This window comes from Balaenoptera ricei, chromosome 21 (assembly GCF_028023285.1).
Source record: "Balaenoptera ricei isolate mBalRic1 chromosome 21, mBalRic1.hap2, whole genome shotgun sequence".
NCBI lineage: Eukaryota > Metazoa > Chordata > Mammalia > Artiodactyla > Balaenopteridae > Balaenoptera > Balaenoptera ricei.
The window spans coordinates 5,329,214-5,347,849 of NC_082659.1; the positions used below are offsets into that span (position 1 = coordinate 5,329,214).

At 36.7% G+C, this 18,636-nt stretch overlaps 1 protein-coding gene across 1 annotated transcript in view; it reads left to right on the top strand.

The window, feature by feature from the left end:
• Positions 1-18,636, top strand: part of VEGFC (vascular endothelial growth factor C) — a 105,028-nt gene that overhangs the window by 71,848 nt on the left and 14,544 nt on the right. The window contains exons 3-4 of the mRNA XM_059909309.1: positions 898-1,088; positions 13,278-13,429. Coding sequence (XP_059765292.1) covers positions 898-1,088; positions 13,278-13,429 — 343 coding nt within the window. The remainder of the gene's footprint in view (positions 1-897; positions 1,089-13,277; positions 13,430-18,636) is intronic.

The window sequence follows — 18,636 nt, forward strand, 5'->3', positions numbered from 1 at the left end:
AACGTTAACTCCTTCCTGTTGTTGGATATTAACTGCTGTAAAGGTTTGAGATTGCAAATTATTTTGAGAACAAAGGCAAACAAGCAAAATGGTTTTATGGTTGAATAACCAGTAGTTTATATCTTTTTTTCCCCAAAACTTTATTTTAGGGTAAATAGGGGGAAAATAAACTAGAACATTTAAGAAGTACATCATTTTTAATGCAGTCTTTAAAGAGTCAGCAGTGTTATAGGTAAAGCACTGACTCATTGGGAACAGAATTCCAAGTGAGAGCATGAAAGGACTAGGAGATTTTGACTTTCCTGAAAAAGCTTAAGTTCAGGATGCATGTCCCAGTTGCTGGAAAATACTCTCTCATTTCAAGTACCTATCACCAGGACATTACCGAGGTTGCCAGATCGCCTGCCTGAAAATGAGTTTTGAATTGAATCCAAAACCAAAGCCGTCATCTCATTTACATCTCAGTTTAAAAAAGAAAAATTAAACACGTTGTTTATGTTTGCTCTGAGACGTCAAAAATGCTACGTATGATAGCAAATGAGCACGAGTCTCTCTCTGCGGGTTTTATAAACATCTGTATGTTAAATGTTCATTTTCTTAAGTAAAGAAAACCAAACATAAGGGCCGTAGAATCATTATTCTATTGTCATTTTGAGAAAGCGTCTAGATGTTAGTTGTTGTTTTTTCTTTTAGAGAATACCTTTAGCTGCTCTGTTAAAGATTATATCCTCTTCCAATTCACGGGGCGATGCAGGATCCCATCAACTATTCCTCCAAAGTTATGCATCGTACTTAACTCTTCACTCTGAAATCAAGCGTGAGTGGCTTCCACCTGCTGTGGGTGTCTCGGCCTTGGCGGCTTCTGTGCGACTCACGGCCTTCCCTGTGACCCGACAGGTATCGATACCGAGTGGAGGAAGACCCAGTGCGTGCCGCGGGAGGTGTGCGTGGATGTGGGGAAGGAGTTCGGGGCAGCGACGAACACCTTCTTCAAGCCTCCGTGCGTGTCCGTCTACAGATGCGGCGGCTGCTGCAACAGCGAGGGCCAGCGGTGCACGAACACCAGCGCCAGCTACCTCAGCAAGGCGGTAGGCCGGGCTCTGCGCGAGCCCTGCACCCGGGCGCCGTCCTCCCTGCGGCCTTCAGAGGGCCTCAGTCCCGCCCGCAGTTGCTTGTCTGGTCCCTGGGGAACGAAGTTAATGTCCCAGTAGTTGGTGCTTTCCGTGGTAGACCATCACCGAAAGAGTAATTGATGCTTCGTGAACTCTCTTTACAGAGTGGCATCCAAGAAAGCCACGTTTTAAAGGTCAAATAGAAATGCTCACGCCAGTAGCGTATTCTGCAGAAAGTCATATTCATTTAAAAAAGATATTAAGATTTAAAAAAATGATGCTGTTTTTATATTCAAGCCAAACTCTATCAAAGGGATGGCGGCCTTCTGAGTCTCTTGAAAAAACACGCCATCTTTTTCAAAGTGAGAGAAAATAAACATGAGGGATTTTGGAATTAAAATAAATTTTTTGGAATACCTTTAATTGTGTATATTTTAAAATAATTCAGTTCAGCAGTATGATATGTGTCCCAGACAATATTGTTTATTATTATGGTGCTTGACTTAAATGAAATATAAATTTGGTTGATTTTTTCAAGAGGTCCAGATATACCTGTTGGGTTTTCCAAAGAACAAAGGGCTGTACGTCTTTTAAAATTGGGATGACATGGAACACACTCAAAAGATAGATTTTTGAAGAATCGTTTTATCAAGTAAAACAAAATGCATCTATTAAGAGCTCATTATCTGTCATTTCAGAATTGCCTTATTGGATTTAGTTGGTGGATGAAATTTTATTTGCGAAGCGCTTATGTTGTACAGATCTGGATGACGACCATTGTAGTGCTGGGACTTTGTTGCGGTTGTCGTTCACTTCTGGAAATTCCTGCTTTTTTATAGTTCATTTATTTACTTCGCAAAGATAAGTTACCAGTTGACAAGGTCCAAAGCTATTTTTCATGCCTGATTTCCTCCACAAATTCTTCTATGGTGCCTTGTTAATATAGAGAAAGTGTTTTAAGGTGCATCTTTTAAAAATGTCTCATGCTTTTTAGAGTCATATTAATTAAAGATTACTTTCATATTGAAATTAAATAGTTCAAAATACGTCTTCCTGAGATACAGATGCCCAATGTTCGGTATAAAGGTCCTCAGCCAGGACTTTTCTCCCCAACACCAGACTCACCCCAAACAACAACAGCACCATAAAAAACACCTGGTCTTCTAGTTTTCCCTCTTTCATTGCTTGACTTCATCTCTATTTGGAGAGAAGGAAATCGTCGTTGACGTCTCCTTCTCTTGTCACAAAACCCAACTGTCACCGAATCAGATATTTTATCCCCTGAGTGTCTTGAATCCCCGCACCATCACCGTCGGCCAAGACACTTTTGATGCTGTTTCCGACTTATGTGAAGTAACATCCTCTCTGCTCTCCCTGCTCCCACGCTCCCCCCGTCCCCGCTTCCTAATCTATCCTCTAAACTGTTCCCAAGCATGAGATTTTTAAACACACAAGTCTGATGTTGTCAGTCTCCAGTGGTCGCTCATTACGCCTAGAATAATATACCAAAATCTTTATCACAGCCCCTGCCTTCTTCTGCAGCATCCTCTAGCATAACTCTCCCTTGACCTAACTTTTTGTGCTTCCAATGCTCCAGCTTCCTTCAGTTCCTGGGAACCCGTTTCCCCCTCTGCCTCAGAGCCTTTGCACACACCTCTGAGCCATCCTGGCCTTCTAGCCTCCTCCCCGCTGAGGTACCGGTTCCTCAGATCTCAACTCGGGCATCACGTGGCTCAAGGAAGTTCTGGGGGAGATTTTTCTGACCTCCTTGGTTACACTCAGTAATTCTTGTAAATGCTTTTTAGTTTCCAATACTTTTCTTTCATTTTTAAAATTCTTTTCTTTTTCTTTTTTAAATTTTTATTGGAGTAGAGTCGCTTTACAATGTTGTGTTAATTTCTGCTGTACAGAAAAGTGAATCAGCTATACGCATACAAATATCCCCTCTTTCTTGGATTTCCTTCCCATTTAGGTCACCACAGAGCATTGAGTAGAGTTGCCTGTGCTATACAGTAGGTTCTCCTTAGTTATCTGTTTTATACATAGTAGTGTGTATATGTCAATCCCAATCTCCCAGTTCATCCCCCGCCTTCCCCCCTTGGTATCCATAAGTCTGTTCTCTACATCTGTGTCTCTAGCCAATACTTTTCTTTCAAAGCAGTAACTATAGCTTATAATCATATCGTTTATAATCATATAGTCATTATTATTTGAGTAATGTTTATCACCTCCATAAAGGCAAAAAGAGATCTGTTTCATGCACTAATCACCCAGCTGCCTACAACAGAGGTAGTGCACATCCCCTTAAAGGATCCCATGAAAACTGCGGACCCTCTCACCAGAAAAAAAACAAAAATATAGACACATAAACAGCATTTCCCCCTACAGTTTCAGGGAGTTCTCTGACCCTTAATCCTTAAGTGTTGAACCAAGTTTTAAAACAATTTCTTAATGATTAATAATAATAAAATAGTTGATTAACTCACCTGTGTAATTTTTAAATGAACTGATTCTTTTACCAAACAAAAGTATATGCTAAAAATTATAACTCGGCCTTTTAAAAATGTCTGTTTCTTTAACAAATGGAAGAGAAAATTCTCCTTTTTTTCCATTCATAGTTAATATGAGCAAAAGTCAACATTCTATTCCTCTTACTATCGGCTCACTAAATACATGTTTACTTTACACCTGTGCCAAATAGGAGTCCCTGAGGTAAAATCTGAACTTGGAAAACAGAGAATCAGTACATTGTTCGTAAGCAAAATACATAACTTTAGTCTTCAATTAACCATTATGTAGTGGTTTTTCTGTGACCACTGCATACTTATCCTCTACATTGGTCTAATTAGGTCTCATATTCACCTAACTGGTATCAGAGTGAAAGTATTTATGTAAGGACAAGTACGTATGTCCAACAGCATACTAACTGCTCTGTCAAGCGGGAGGCCTTAGAGAGGTTTAGACTTTAGAAATTCTAAGTCTTCAGGGCTAAAAAGAGCATTTAGTGCTAAGTTTAAGTGCTATGTATAGGTATAGAATTTGACCCAGTAGCCTCAGTACTTAAACATCAAGTATGATACCATTTTCCTATAAGAAAATTAAGTCTGCTTTAGATCATATGGAATCAGTTCTTGCTGTATTTAATCTTCTTTCACCTCCAAGCTTCACAGAATTTAGGATTACTTTTATAATACATTTATGATGTTGCTATGATTCATTTTACCTGCTTCCTCCCAATTCTCTGATCATATGAAAAAAAAAATCGGGATTTGCCTATGCCATTTTTGAAGTCTGTCTGGTTTCTTGTTGGTTTATGTTTTCACATTTTGTTTGGATTTTTTCGATAGACTTGATACTTGCGATAATCACAATTCTTATAAATTTTGATCTGCATAGCAGTGGCTTTAAAATGTGTAACAACGGAGTAGTTTTCATTTTAGCATTTCAAGTTTTTAAAGATGTGCAGAATTTTGGAGTTAAAAGTTTGAAGTCAGTTGGGAAGGAAGTCCTTAGTCTTCCGAGTTCCGCTCCGGACACCCTCCTCTGACTCTACACACCCTCTTTCCTCACTTTCTCTTTCTGCCCTTCCTGGTGATTACTCCCAAACCTTTATCTCCAGCCCAGACCTCTCTCGTGGTTTCTGCAAAACCAACTCAGCCTCATGACTCGGCTTCCCCCAGACAGGTCACAGTCAGCCTGTGTCACGCTGGAGTTACAGCCTGTCTCCCACCTCCACCCACCCTCACAAATAAACAAAAAAGTCATGAATCTTTTTCTTTTTCCAGCGTTCTCTGTCTTAGTAAATGATGCCATTCTTTTCGTTGGTCCATCTGATTATTCCTGCTTTCACCAGAAGCCCAATCAATAATTCCTGTTAACTCTACCTTCCAAACGTCTCTAGAACCCATCCGTGTCTTCATTCTGCTGACTCCACTCTGATCTGGGCCGCATCCGTCAATCACCTGGAACATGACACGTGGACCAGCCCACTAACTGATGTCCTACCTCCTTCCTACTTCCCTCCAATCCCTTTGCCGCATTATAGCAGTGAGTTTTTTCTTTTCTAAATGAGAAGTCAGATGCTGCTCAAAACTCTCCTGTAACACTGCCTGTTGAGACTGAGCCAGCATGCAGCGAGGGTGTTGGTAAGCTGGTCTTTTCTCATTGGATTGCTCAGGCTAGCGTCTCTTCTGATCGGTTGATACCAACCTTCTAAGTTGTGAAATATTTTGAATGACACTCCTCTTTAGGCGTCTTCTTTGGGTTAAATCCTTTAACATGGTTTCCTGGGCCCTCCATGATCTGGCTGCTACTTAAATCTGCAGCTTCAATTGTCTCTGCTCTTTCCCGCAAAAGCTACTTTCCACAAATACCCAGATTCCTTTACTCTTTAAATTATGTCAAAATCTCTTACCTCCAAGTCGTTCCAGTACTGCATCCTGGGTTTGAAACACCTCCTGACACAACACCACCATGTCCCCACTTATCGAGCTGATTTCTACACATCCTCAGGCCTAGACCTAAACGTCGCCTTCACAGCGTCCTGTCCTGTGCTCCGATAGCACCCTTTATTACCCGTACAATATAGCATCATTACCTTATCTGTCTGTCAGATTATTTTATTCCCCAGGCTCTAAACCCCGTGAAAGCAAAGGCTGGGTTTGGTTATTACCGTGGGGCATAATAGCGCGGTAGTTGGCACGTAGTGAACACTGGGCACTAAATAAATACTTAAATAAAAGGGAACCGATTCGGAGTCAGAGGTAGAGTTTTGAATAGGCTGGTTTTGAAGCATCTGAGTGGTATTTAGGTGGAGATACCAGAGGAAGACTGGGCATATAATTCTAGAATTCTACAGCAGTGATTGGATCTTCAGCTATAGATTTGGGAGGAAACCTCATATTGATGAGTGTGGTTTGAAGCCTTTATGTGGTTGTTACTGCTGAGAGAATTCTTGTATCAGGAGAGAGATCGGAAGCTAATACCCAGGGAAAGCCAATATTCAGTCGTTGGTATCCCGCCCATTTCTCCCTTTGATTTTGTAATATCATGCCCTTCTCCCACCCGAAGAATCCACTCAGATTTATTTTTTAAGGTAAAAGAGATAATTTGAATTTAAATTCAATTAAGCAAATATGGTGGAAGCACCTACTAAGTAGTGTTTATCAAGGAGGTTTACAAACCAAGGAGAACAAGACATGAAACACCTGATGGCACTGTTTTCATTTGTCTTTGACCTTTTTACTAATTTTGCAGCTTGTAAAAGCTGGCACTCAGGTAACACTCTTTCCTGAGTTTATCTGTTTTTTTATATTTTCAATATAGTATAAATGGGAGCATGTGATGATTGCTTTCAAACATAAAAGGAAGTTTCTTACCGATATTTTCTGAAGGGGAAAAACAAAGTGTTTTGTTACAGGAATTCCAGACACATCTTTTGGCAACAAGTCACCAGTTAGAATCACATAAACTGTAAGGACAATGTACCTTAAGTAATGTAAAACCCAAGTTTTTAGTAGAAACTTCATAGAAAACTTTTATGGGGTTCCATGAAGGACAGGTTATCAGCATGTGTGAGGAAGCCAGCCGTGAGTTGAAAAGTAAAACCACATGCACTGAGCATTCCAGAGTGAGCTAATCCATAACAACTGCTCCGAAGTCCTTCCCAACTAATATCTAAGTGACTTTGAAAAGTTACACAGATCGGATGTCTTCTTGACCTCTTTCCTAAGCATATGCTTTAAGTGTATTTTCTCATGAGAAATTGTATGTTTAAGACACATAACCAAAAAGTAGAAAGTGGATTTTGCAGAACGTAAATTATTTGATGGCCAAAGTAGGAGCAGAAGAAAGTCATCTGCTTTTGAGCCAAACATATGGATAAAAAGTTATTTAAATGTTGGTATTGTTGTTGAATAGTGTCACTGAAGATAGGAATGAAAGAATAACTGCCAAATCTATGGGCTTTCCTTGGACATCTTGGAGTTAGAACTGGAGAAACTGTATGTGTTCATTAGTATCAACTGAAGAAGCAGCTCAGTCTGGGCCCTAAACCTCCTTTCCTCATTCTGATGTACATGAACCACATTATTTAAAATTCTGTGTTGCTGTCTTAGAAATAGCTATTCTATGTTTGTGTTATTTTATAAAGAAATAATATGAACATATAGACTAGCAAAAGCATGCCAGATTATATTGGAGTTCAAGTGTTTCTTAAAATTGTCTTTTACTGCCAAATTCATTTAAACCTAAGTAAGTAAACTGTGCAACTCTGGAATGAAACTTAGAAGTATTATTTTGCACTGCCGACAGGCATAGTTCTTCCATTAATTAAAACAGAACACTAGCAGTCTGAAGGATTACTTTATTACATTCATATGTATTTAACAAGTGGAATGCGATTTGTTCTGAATTTTTAGCTAAGTAATATTTGGCAAGCACGGTTGTTGGAAATCAGGTTTTATCCAGATGTGGGAATAGAACTCTATACCAATACCAGTTATCAGAAGTTAATGCATCTGTTAAACAAACCACTTTTTTCCAACTTAATGTACTGATCATGTCCACAAGTTTTATTCAATATTTCTAAAACTCCTGAATTGGGGTTTTTATTTTAATTGTAGCACTGTATGTACATTTTATTTATAAAAACATGTAAAATGAATTCAATACCAGATGTAAATCTGTTAGGACCTGCTGTCTTCCCAGACCCAATTTAAGTTCCATAGACCCTTGATAGCTGGCCATGTGCTTAATATACTCAGTGGAAAGGTTAAAATAAACCCTCAATTTTCATCTTTTCCCATGTTTAGGGATTATTTCTTTAAATGTTGTGCAGTTTTTCTGTCTGACTTTGCAGTTATTAGCCATGCTCTCCAGGGGCTACAGATGTGTCTACACTTAATTAACAGACTCAGGGTTGGAATATTTAAATTACATACGGTAGTGAAATATTATTCTCTGGAGAGAAATTGGTCATATTTTGAGATAAAAAGATGTTGTAAAGGAAGGCACTTTTTGTGTCATATTTTTATCCACTCAAACATTCTCTAGAATTTGGTACTAAACTGTAATCCAGGATCTTCTCAAAAAGGAAGTTCTACACCTTTTTCTTGCATAGCCTGCAAGAGAAGTAGAAATAGGAATTGTTGCTTTACAACTGTTGCTATGCTGGTGTAAACAACCTATTGTTTCAAAATGTGGCTTTATTTGAAGTCCATTCTTGTTGGTGGGAATGGACTGTTAAATCTTCTTATTAAAGAATTCCAGTAGATAGCAAATGGGGACCTGTCTGTTGGAAATGTTTGTCATTTCCTCTTGTTTATTACAGTTTTACTGAATACACAATCAAAAATTATTTTCAGTTTCCATCTTTGTTTAAATGCCGTCGTTATGTAAATTCTTTTGATCTTCTCCAAAACCAGCAACTCTTTTAATAGGCATATGCTGATAGTATAGCATCAGTCTCCATAGTGAATTTTATTATTATTTAGATGCTTAATTATTTACAAGCTAATACCATCTATTGTTCAAGAACAATTCACTTTATGGTATAAAACTATTTTAGGAAAATCATCATGTTCAAAATATCAAGTTATAATTATCATCACCCATTAGTATTTACTAGGTGCACATATATACACAGAATTATTAGCTAAAGCTGAACATAGTACTTAAATTTTGCACTCTATGAGTTTAAATTTAAAATAGAAAGTACTATTGTGCACACATTAAAGAACAAAACAATCTGACAAGAGTATAAGGATCTTTACTGCATTAACATATAAAGAATCTATTTATTGTTTCAAAGACTGATGTGTTTGGATAGACCTTAACTCTTTTGAGAGAAAATTATAGTCACTGTGTTGGTTTCAGTCTTTATATAAATGACAAGCACAGATTTCATAAGGGGGTTAAACTGCAGGTTCTTGCTTACCAACAGCATTTGTGGTAAACTATTTGCTGTGTTTAAAATTCTAACCTAGTATCATCATACATACACAGATTTTTTTTTCCTAATTCGCTCTCATTGTTAGTTTCGCTTAACTAAAACAATGACAAGAGTCATTGATTGATGACTGTTATCTTCAGATGACTGTTGACTTGAGATGACTGGTGACTTATAGGTTCTCAATAAATAGTTATTGAAAACTGAACAAAGATTTTAAATAAGTTAAAGAATTGTAATTTCTCTAATGAAGATTCAACTCAGTTTTAAAGAAGAGGAAAAAGAATCACCCAGACAACACTGCCACGAAATCACCACCATTATTATCCCTATTTCATAAATCATGAAACAGCAGCTAAGAGAAGTTAGATAATTTTTCCAAATCACAGAAGTAGCACAGATGCAGGACTCTAATTAATGTCTATCTCTTTTTAAGACTAAGATCTTGGTTATTCTTATATCTCTAGTAGAAAAGGGAAGTTGCCAGTTATTTGAAAAGTTTATTTATTTAGGGAAACATATGAGTTTATAATGTGATTCTAATTATTAATATTTTTCAGCTCAAAAAATGTTTACATTTTCTGAGCACATACTATCTAATTAGGAAAAAGGGCTATAGACATTCTTAGTAACATAGGGATTAAATAGAGCAATATAAAATTCACAAATTGGTCTGTAAAAAAGAAAGTGGAATTTTTATACTTATTAAAAAGAAGTAGAAACTGTATTTAATCATTTTAAATGAAAAAAGAAGTCAATCAATACTCACATTTAAAGCTAGTGCAGAAAGGAGGTGGGAAATGAGAGCGGCTCCTTTAATGTGTGACAGCAGCTGGCACTGGCACAATTACGTCTTACTGTCCACACATACAGCACAGCTCAGTAGATGTTTCTAATTCTTCTGAAGTCAACAGATGAATAAAAATCTTTTTCCCTTTAATATTGGTCAAAAGCATCTTTCTCTGGACCCTTAAATTTTTTCCACACTGACACAGTCAATTAGAAAGTTAAGGAAACTGCCTGAAAAATCTCAGGTCAAAATTTGGAGGTGGACTGTGTGTTTCAAAGAGAAGAAAAGGGTTTTGACTTTAATTTTCAGCCCATTTCTTCCTTTTGATCAAATTAACTGAATTGAGCTGGCCAATTGTCTACTTGTACTCAAACAAGAGACATTTCTATGACATCAATAATTAAATATTTATTTTCCTTAATTAGAAATAATTTTTCTCTCAAACTGCACCACAGTTTTAATGCCTATGAAAAATCTTCAACTTACAGGAAAAAAACAGTTCTCTGAACAGTGATTTGTTTTTTCAGTGCCTCTTTACCTGTCCCTTTACCCTTTTAGTCAGTGTATTCACCAACACAAATCCCTCCCACCCTTTGAAAGTAGAGCGCCAGGCTTATTTTACCAGGAAGGTGCGTCTTAATGTGCGTTTTACTGATCTCCGTCTCCCTAGAACATTCTTTGAAGCCCTAGTTCCTGAATACACACCTGGTGCTTTGGGGCAGGTCCTGACTGTGGACATTCTCCACCCAGGAATGGCCGAAATCTGTCCACGATCACTGATAACACTCACTGTGGTCTCTCTCCCCTTTGGAAACCACGCCAGGGTGGAAGCCGGCACGGCAGCAGTCACTGAAAGTAGGAAGGATGCGGCTGAGGTCTGGGGATGGGAAAGCATCGTTCACTCTTCTGCAGTAGCTGTTATCTCACAGTGCCTTATCCCTCGCTACCGGGCCCTGTTCTGCCTTGTGTCACTTGAGGCGATGCCAGATCTTGCAGTGGTTATTACACGCATTCTGTAAGCAGAAACGCCCTCGAGGCCTGACCCATCTCATCCCTTTCGCTCCAGTCACATGAGGCCACCCTTCCTGTTTCTTCATTCCCACCTGCTCCTGCCCTTCGGCCCTTGCCCTGCTGCAACCCTCAGAGTCGCTCTGTTACGCAGTTTTCTCCGCTCAGTCCTTATCGCCCTTGAAGACCTTTGACCCTGTGACCACACCCACCTTCCTGAAGCTCTCCTCTCTTTTGCTTCCCCTGGCTTAACAGTTCCCCTCCTGGTTCTCCATGTCGGATCAGACTTCTTCCCAAACATATTTACTGGTTCATGTGCCTTTTTTCACCCCTTATATGTTCCTGTTGCCCAGGTTTCTAGTATTAGGCGTGTTCTGTTTTCATTCAGAATGATGTCACCAAGTAATCTCATCAATGCCCAAGACTTTAATTCCAACTTTAATACCGCTGGCCTTTAAGGGGCTCTCCTAAGCTCTAAGTACATATATCTAATTGCCAGTTAAACATAAATTCTTAGGTTTTTCTGAGCTGACCTGTACATCTTTCTATCATTTCCACTATGACAGAGTTTAAGTAATTTATAAATATATAAATATGAACATTAAATAAGCAATTCTAAACCACTTTATATTTCTACTGTAATGCTGGTTCTTAATGTAGGGTCGAGAGATGTCATAAGAAGTAGAAAAACTGTAGTCTATATAGATAGTACAGAATTCTCTCTCTTAAAATAGTTATACATAGTGCAAAAGATTTCTGCCAGTGTGACATTTTACCTAATAAAAGGCTTTCATCCAAACTGCATAAACAAATGTCTTTTTGAGACATTTGAGAAGAAACTGGTCAAAATAATAATACTGGGATACATTGAGGCCATATGTTGAGATTACCTACATAGAATAGAAAATATTCTGGAAAGCATCTAGAATCTTGAGAATATATGCAAATAATAATAACTCATATCTACACAGCAATCAAAATACATATCACAATCATATACGTTAGCTTACATAATTTTTAAAACAGTCCCATGAATTAATGGGTCAAATGTTACCCTGAATTTACTGGTTGTTAAAGAAATATACAGCTTCGAGAAGTTAAATGACCTTTCCAGGTTCACATAACTTATAAGTGGGGTTGCTAATAAAGGTGCCCTGTCTGGATGTGAGTCTGTGCCCATTCCTCCTAAGGCACTTATGCTAAGAAAGTAGCTGAAGTTTTACGTGAATATATAAGAAGTACATTTCAAGTGAAGAAAATGTGCATTTATAATTTAGACATTTCTATATTTCATTCTTCAAAATTCATTTCAATGAATCTCCCTGTAGGCAAGGGAGCAAGAATGGGCAACTAATTCTATGCCCTAAGTATCTGCAATGATCTTCAACTGTTGGCATGAAATTACAGCAAAGGGTGGAATCGCAAGGCTCTGGGGTGTGTTGTCTTTTTTAGCACTACACAAATGTCTGTAAAGGTACCAAACAACACACGGTTTAACTACAATTAAATTACTATGAACTGATCTTATCAAGCAGGTAATGGTCAGGATTTCACTTTCACCATTATTTCTGATCATAATTTAGATTTTAAGAATCTTTGGAATTTAAATCCTCTTAGTTTTGCTTAATCACTAATTTATTTGTATATTCAACTTAAAACATTGTTCTTGCGGAAGGGAGAGGAAAAGCTGAAGTTCTCCACTAATAATGCATTCAGAATGAGGTTTTAAACGAAATGTTAAGACTCTAATCCACCATCATGTATAATGTCCTACCCTATTTTACACTTATATTTGCATAATGCCTTCGTCAAAATAGCAGAAACGCTCCTTTACTAATGAATGTATTTATTTTTCTTTTAAACATAATAAATTCATAAGATATCTCAGATAAATGTAAAACTACTTTGAGGTTGAAGTTTAATTTGGAATGAAAGTCAGTTTTACATCTATGTATTTTATGTCTGTGTATTCAGTTTACATAAAATAGGACTTAACCAAACATTTCTAGGTTGTGTGACCAATAGCTTTGCTCTTACATCACAAAGATATTTATATCAGTGCCATGTTTTTAAACCCCTGGAATAATCTAGGACTCTGAAACAATCCTTTTTTCCTTGAACATGTTGGTCTGTCACATCTCTGCTCTGTAATCATCAGTTGGTTATCAAAATTCTAATATGCTTTATAATAGTGACATGAGATAAGCATATAGACTGTTTACTATTCTGATAAAGGATACTTATTAGACGCAAAACAGTTTTTACATTATAAGCATAAAAAACTTCAGCATCCTGCATACATTATGCAGCACTACCTAATCATGAAGAGTTAATCTCACTCTTTTTGGACTCCAACATGTACCATAAAAATGCTTTATAGCATCTGTATAATTTTTCTTCTCTTGTCCCTTCTTTGTAGTTGTTTGAAATTACAGTGCCTCTCTCTCAAGGCCCCAAACCAGTAACAATCAGTTTTGCCAATCACACTTCCTGCCGATGCATGTCTAAGCTGGATGTTTACAGACAAGTCCATTCAATTATTAGACGTTCCCTGCCAGCAACACTACCACAGTGAGTATGAATTAAATCTATTTTTTCTTCATCCTCTACTAATATAAAATTATTTCCAAGTAAACACAGTTGATTGAAAGAATTTTTGTGAAATTTGCGATAATATACCTCCGCATCAAATAAAAAGAAGACAAATTTAAAAGTGCACCGTGAACATAAAATTAAACTGAAACAAGAAAACCCATGTTATAGACAAAATAGCTCACAATATAAAAGAAGTATTTCTGTGGAATGACACACATGCCACCAACATTCAACATTCATGAAATCAGGTGTGCAAATTCATAGATGATGCTAAAACTAAAAATATTTGAGCCTAAGATTTTTGGTCCAAAACAAAAAGTAAATATAAATACATTATTTTCCATCTATTAGCATTCAGTTGCCTCTCTTCAGTCTCCATTAGTTTTTGTCTATATATCGATTCATATTTTTTATTTCAGCAAGGATTGAATACTGAAATTTTGATTAATACTTGAAATAATTTTTCTTAATATTACTTCAAATTAACAATCAAAGTAACATTTGTTATTCAAATTTTTTTTGCATCCTATTTTTTAGTTTGGTATATGGCAACATATGCTTCATTAGATCTTATAAAGGGCCTGGATAGAGCATCACGTATTGACTCTATGAACAGTTTATAATGAATCATTATGCATTGCCATCTGAGATCTAGGAACTTTTTGCCCCCAAATTAGGATGCAGCTCTTTGTTCTTTAGGATAGCCAGGGAATGTGGAATGGGCATGTAAATAAACCTTAGATAATTCCAACATTTGTAACAAAAGTATAAATAAATTGATGGGTAAACATATACATTTACCAAAAACCTTTTTAGAAACCTTTCATTTTAGTGGACTTGACAATAAAAATGATGGGCTAATAGCAGTTTTCCCTGTTGGATCTCTTTGTGCTGCTTTACTTAGTGTGACAGATAGGAGGCGTTACCTTTCCAGGGACACCGTAGGAAAAACTCAAGGATAGCCTAATTTGACTGACAGAAAGAAAAAATCTTACAGGCATCTGTGAATAAATTCATACTGATGCAAGTGGAGACAACGGCCCCCTGAAGTAGTAGGTGCGATTTTATTCACGCAGCCCTGGGAGTTCTATTCACCTGTGTCCCTTGGCAACTCATCCATTCTAAGCACTTCAGTTGTTATCTCTGTATTGATGGTTTCCAGAATTATAGTTCAAGATCTGACCATATTGATGACTTACAATATTTTATTAAGTCCCTTTTATATAGCTGTGTTTATTATTATATTAGACGTAATAGGTACAAAATCAAAGATTTATTAAGTCCGTTTATTTACCTCTACATTATTCACAGTAATGGCCTTTCATATTCTTTGAGGCCTTGAAAACACGCAGTTGTCCTTAATTCTTTCTTTTCCTTATATCACACCCGAAAGCTATTGATTATTTTGGGGGGAGGGGAGATATCTGCTCCAGCCTAAACTTATCATTTCACTTCCATCACTGTCATCCTGATCCGCTTCTTTCTGCATGGATTTCTGATTTAATGCAGTGGTTTCAATACTAGCTTTCTTGTGTCAAATGTGTCTCCACCTCCTGTGTAATGTCACAAGTAAGCTTTAAAAGGCATCATTTCATTCATCTGACCAGAAACTCAGTGACTTTCAACTTCTCAAAGAATTGGGCACCGATTTTCCACCTCTGTCTTCTGGTGTCAGCCTTCCTTTCTTGTTTTGCTTCTCATTCTTCACCAAGTCTGTGTTTCACAAAGTCTGGTTCCCTAAATACCATGCTTATTTCCTGCTCTGTAACTGTTTCTATTCTGACCTGGCTTAAAATAAATTTACTTTCTTTTCTGCCTTTCCAAAGCCGTATCCATTTCTCAGAGTTCAGGTAAAGGTCTTTCTGCTGCATTTGTCTTGTCCAAATACCACAGTCACCTTTGCTTCGTGAATTCCCATAGCAATGACTATATTTACTTTATCCTTGCATGGGTTTTTTAGGGGTCTGTAACTGTTGCATGTGAACCTAGATCATGAGATTATTTCAGGTAGGCTTATGTCTTCTGTCATGTCCAGCTAATAACACTTACAAATAATTGAGCTATTAACTACTTTCAGGCCCTAACACACATTGTCTCATTTAACACTGACAAAAGCATCTGTGAAGTTGGTGGTAGTTAGCCTTATTTTACAGATGAAGCTGCTAATCACGCTCCAAACTTGGGAGCTAAACAAGTATACTACACTCATCAACAAATGCTTCTTAAATAAAGTAACTTATTTATCTGTATATATCTCATAGCATTTGTGTATTTTACTCATACTTTCATCATTACTTATTCTTCTAAGTACTATACTGTATGCTGTTGGAGGTCAAGAAGAGACAAACGTTTGAGCAAAGAGAGCTTGGGTCTTAGTAAGCAGAGCTGAGTTAGGCCTGCCATTAATTAGCGTTTTAACATTGGGTATTTCGTGTGTCTGAACCTCAGTTTGCTTATGTGTAAAATGTAAAGATGTAAAGAGGATTGAAGGAAATACTGAACGCTTCTGCACTGCTGACTATGGTGTCCAGCATCTAAGAGATAGTCATTAAAGGGCAGATTTATTATTATCGTTAAGATCCATGTTGGATTCATTTCCTTGTCTCTTGTGTTTTTCAGTGTGTTTCACTGTGTTCAATAAGAAATGTATTTTATATTCCAAGCCAGTGAGCACATAACTATGTGTGTATGTAATATCCATCAATGTATGTGTGTAATATTTATAATATACATATAATTTTAAAGTAGATAACTATATATAACTTTACATGTAGTTATACAGCCATATATAGCTATAAAAATAAAACAAAGTATTATTTTAAAATATTTCCTTTAGAGTAGTGCTATTCAACCTTTTTTTTTTTTTTCATTATCACCCCCTAAGGATCCTTTTATAGGCATTTTTTCCTAATCACCTCCCCCATGAAATCTGAATACCACAGACACATTTATATCTCTTTATATACCTTAAGTATATCTGGGCTTCATACATTTAAAAGGAAGTAGAAAGCTTACTTTTTCATTCAGTGTAGGATTAAAAAGGACAAAATAAAAATGTTATAATGAAAAGTTAAATAAAAATGTAAAAGCTATCAATATTGAACATAACTATTTGCTGAGAAACTTTTAGAGTAATTTATTTACTTATAAAAATGGTAATATGTCAAATTACATATGGAAATTAGCAATTGATATAAACTATAACAATATAAATATAATAATTTTTAAAACATTCAAAATAATCATGTTCCAGCAAAAGTAAAATAATTTAAAAAAAAATTTTTTTTAAATTTTAAGAGAAATTAACTTTAACTTCGGCTTCGTATGAGAAAACAGTGTTTAACCTATATAGCTACTAGATATTCATTTAGAGGGTATCAACAATTTTTCTTCTCGGCATATGACATACTAATGTTTTGATTAACATTTAAGCTCAAACATTATTTGAGCTTAAATACACACAATATGATCGATAACTTCCCACCTAGGTATTTATCCAAGAGAAATATAAACATATTTCCACACCATAACTTGTAGACAAATGTTATATAAGCTCTTTAGCCTGTAACTGAGAACAAACCAATATCCATCAAAGGTGAATGAATAAACAAATTGCAGTATATCCATACAGTGGAATATTACTGAGCAGTCTAAAAAGAATGAACTGTTAATACACACAACATTATGAATGGATCTCAAAAATGTTAAGCTGAGTGAAAGAAGCTGGACTAAAAAGAGTGCATACTGTATGATTCAATTTACATGAAACCCTAGAAAAGACAAAGGTAATCTAGACTCAGAGAAAGCAATCAGTAGTTGCCTAAAGATGCAGGGGGTGGGGATTGACTGGGATTGAGCAAAGGGAACTTTTTGTGGGTGATGGAAATGTTCTGTATTTTGATGGTGGTGAGCGTCACACAGGTGCACAAATTTGTAAAAAGGCAGTGAATTTAAAATAGCATTTTGGGACTTCCCTGGTGGTCCAGTGCGTAAGACTATGCACTCCCAATGCAGGGGTCCTGGGTTCGATCCCTGGTCAGGGAACTAGATCCCGCATGCTGCAATTAAGAAGTCTGCATGCCGCAACTAAGACCCAGCGCAGCCTAAATAAATAAATATTTTTTACAAAACAAATTTTAAAAAATAGGAGCATTTTCTTATATGCAAATTATTCCTCAGTAAAATTGATTTTTGAAATGCCAAGAGAAAAAGACCCCTTTCATTAACTATAATTTTGAAATTAGTTGAGGTTCAAAATGGTAGACGTCTTAAAATCTTTATGGTGACACTTTAAGTCAAGATTATAATGATTCCTTCAGGGGGAGGGCTTCCCATCACTCCTTTCTATGGAGATGAAATCCCGCTCAGATGCAGCAATGCCCCATTTCTGCTCCAGCCCTGCTCTCACCCACCACTGCTGTCAGGAGGAAGGCAAGTCATGTCTTTTCCAGATGCTTGGTGTTATGTTTACATTATTATGAGGTTAAATAAGTAGCAGATCATTCGTTTTACGTTATTTAAGAACAAATATAACTAAGAATCATTCACAAAATGAGTCATTCATAAAATAATTCTTGAGTCTCTAAAAAGGACAAAGAATGTGTCTAGGGACTGTGAGAGAGGACAGAGATGAGCTTCACTGCCCCTAACCTCTGAGCATTCATAGTCAAGGGACAACGTGCGTTATATTGATATTATTATTGTTATTATTTATTTTCCTAAATATTACTGTGCACCAAGCCGCGCATGGTCTCATGCTCATAACTAGTGCTGCCAGGTGGTGGCCTTGATGACAGACACCACAGAACACAGAGTGTGCTCGCTGGAGGTGCTTCCTGGTTGGAAAATTCATCCTCTGCTCACTAGCCCTTTTGAGTTTTGCTAAGTTCTATAAACTTTTTGTGGCACTTTTTCATCTTTAAAACAAAAAAATAAAATGTTACATATAACATAATACAGTGTAAGATTTATAACCTAATCCTTACAATCTATTCAATAACAGGATACTATATTACATATTAATCTAAGATTATAATACCATAATAGAATAACGATGATGATGGTGATAACATCTAACTCACGAGGGTGTAATGATGTTTATTATCAGTATTCATGTTGCATATTAGCCCAGTGCCTCACACACAGTAATCATTCAATAAACATTGGCTGCTATTTTTACTAAC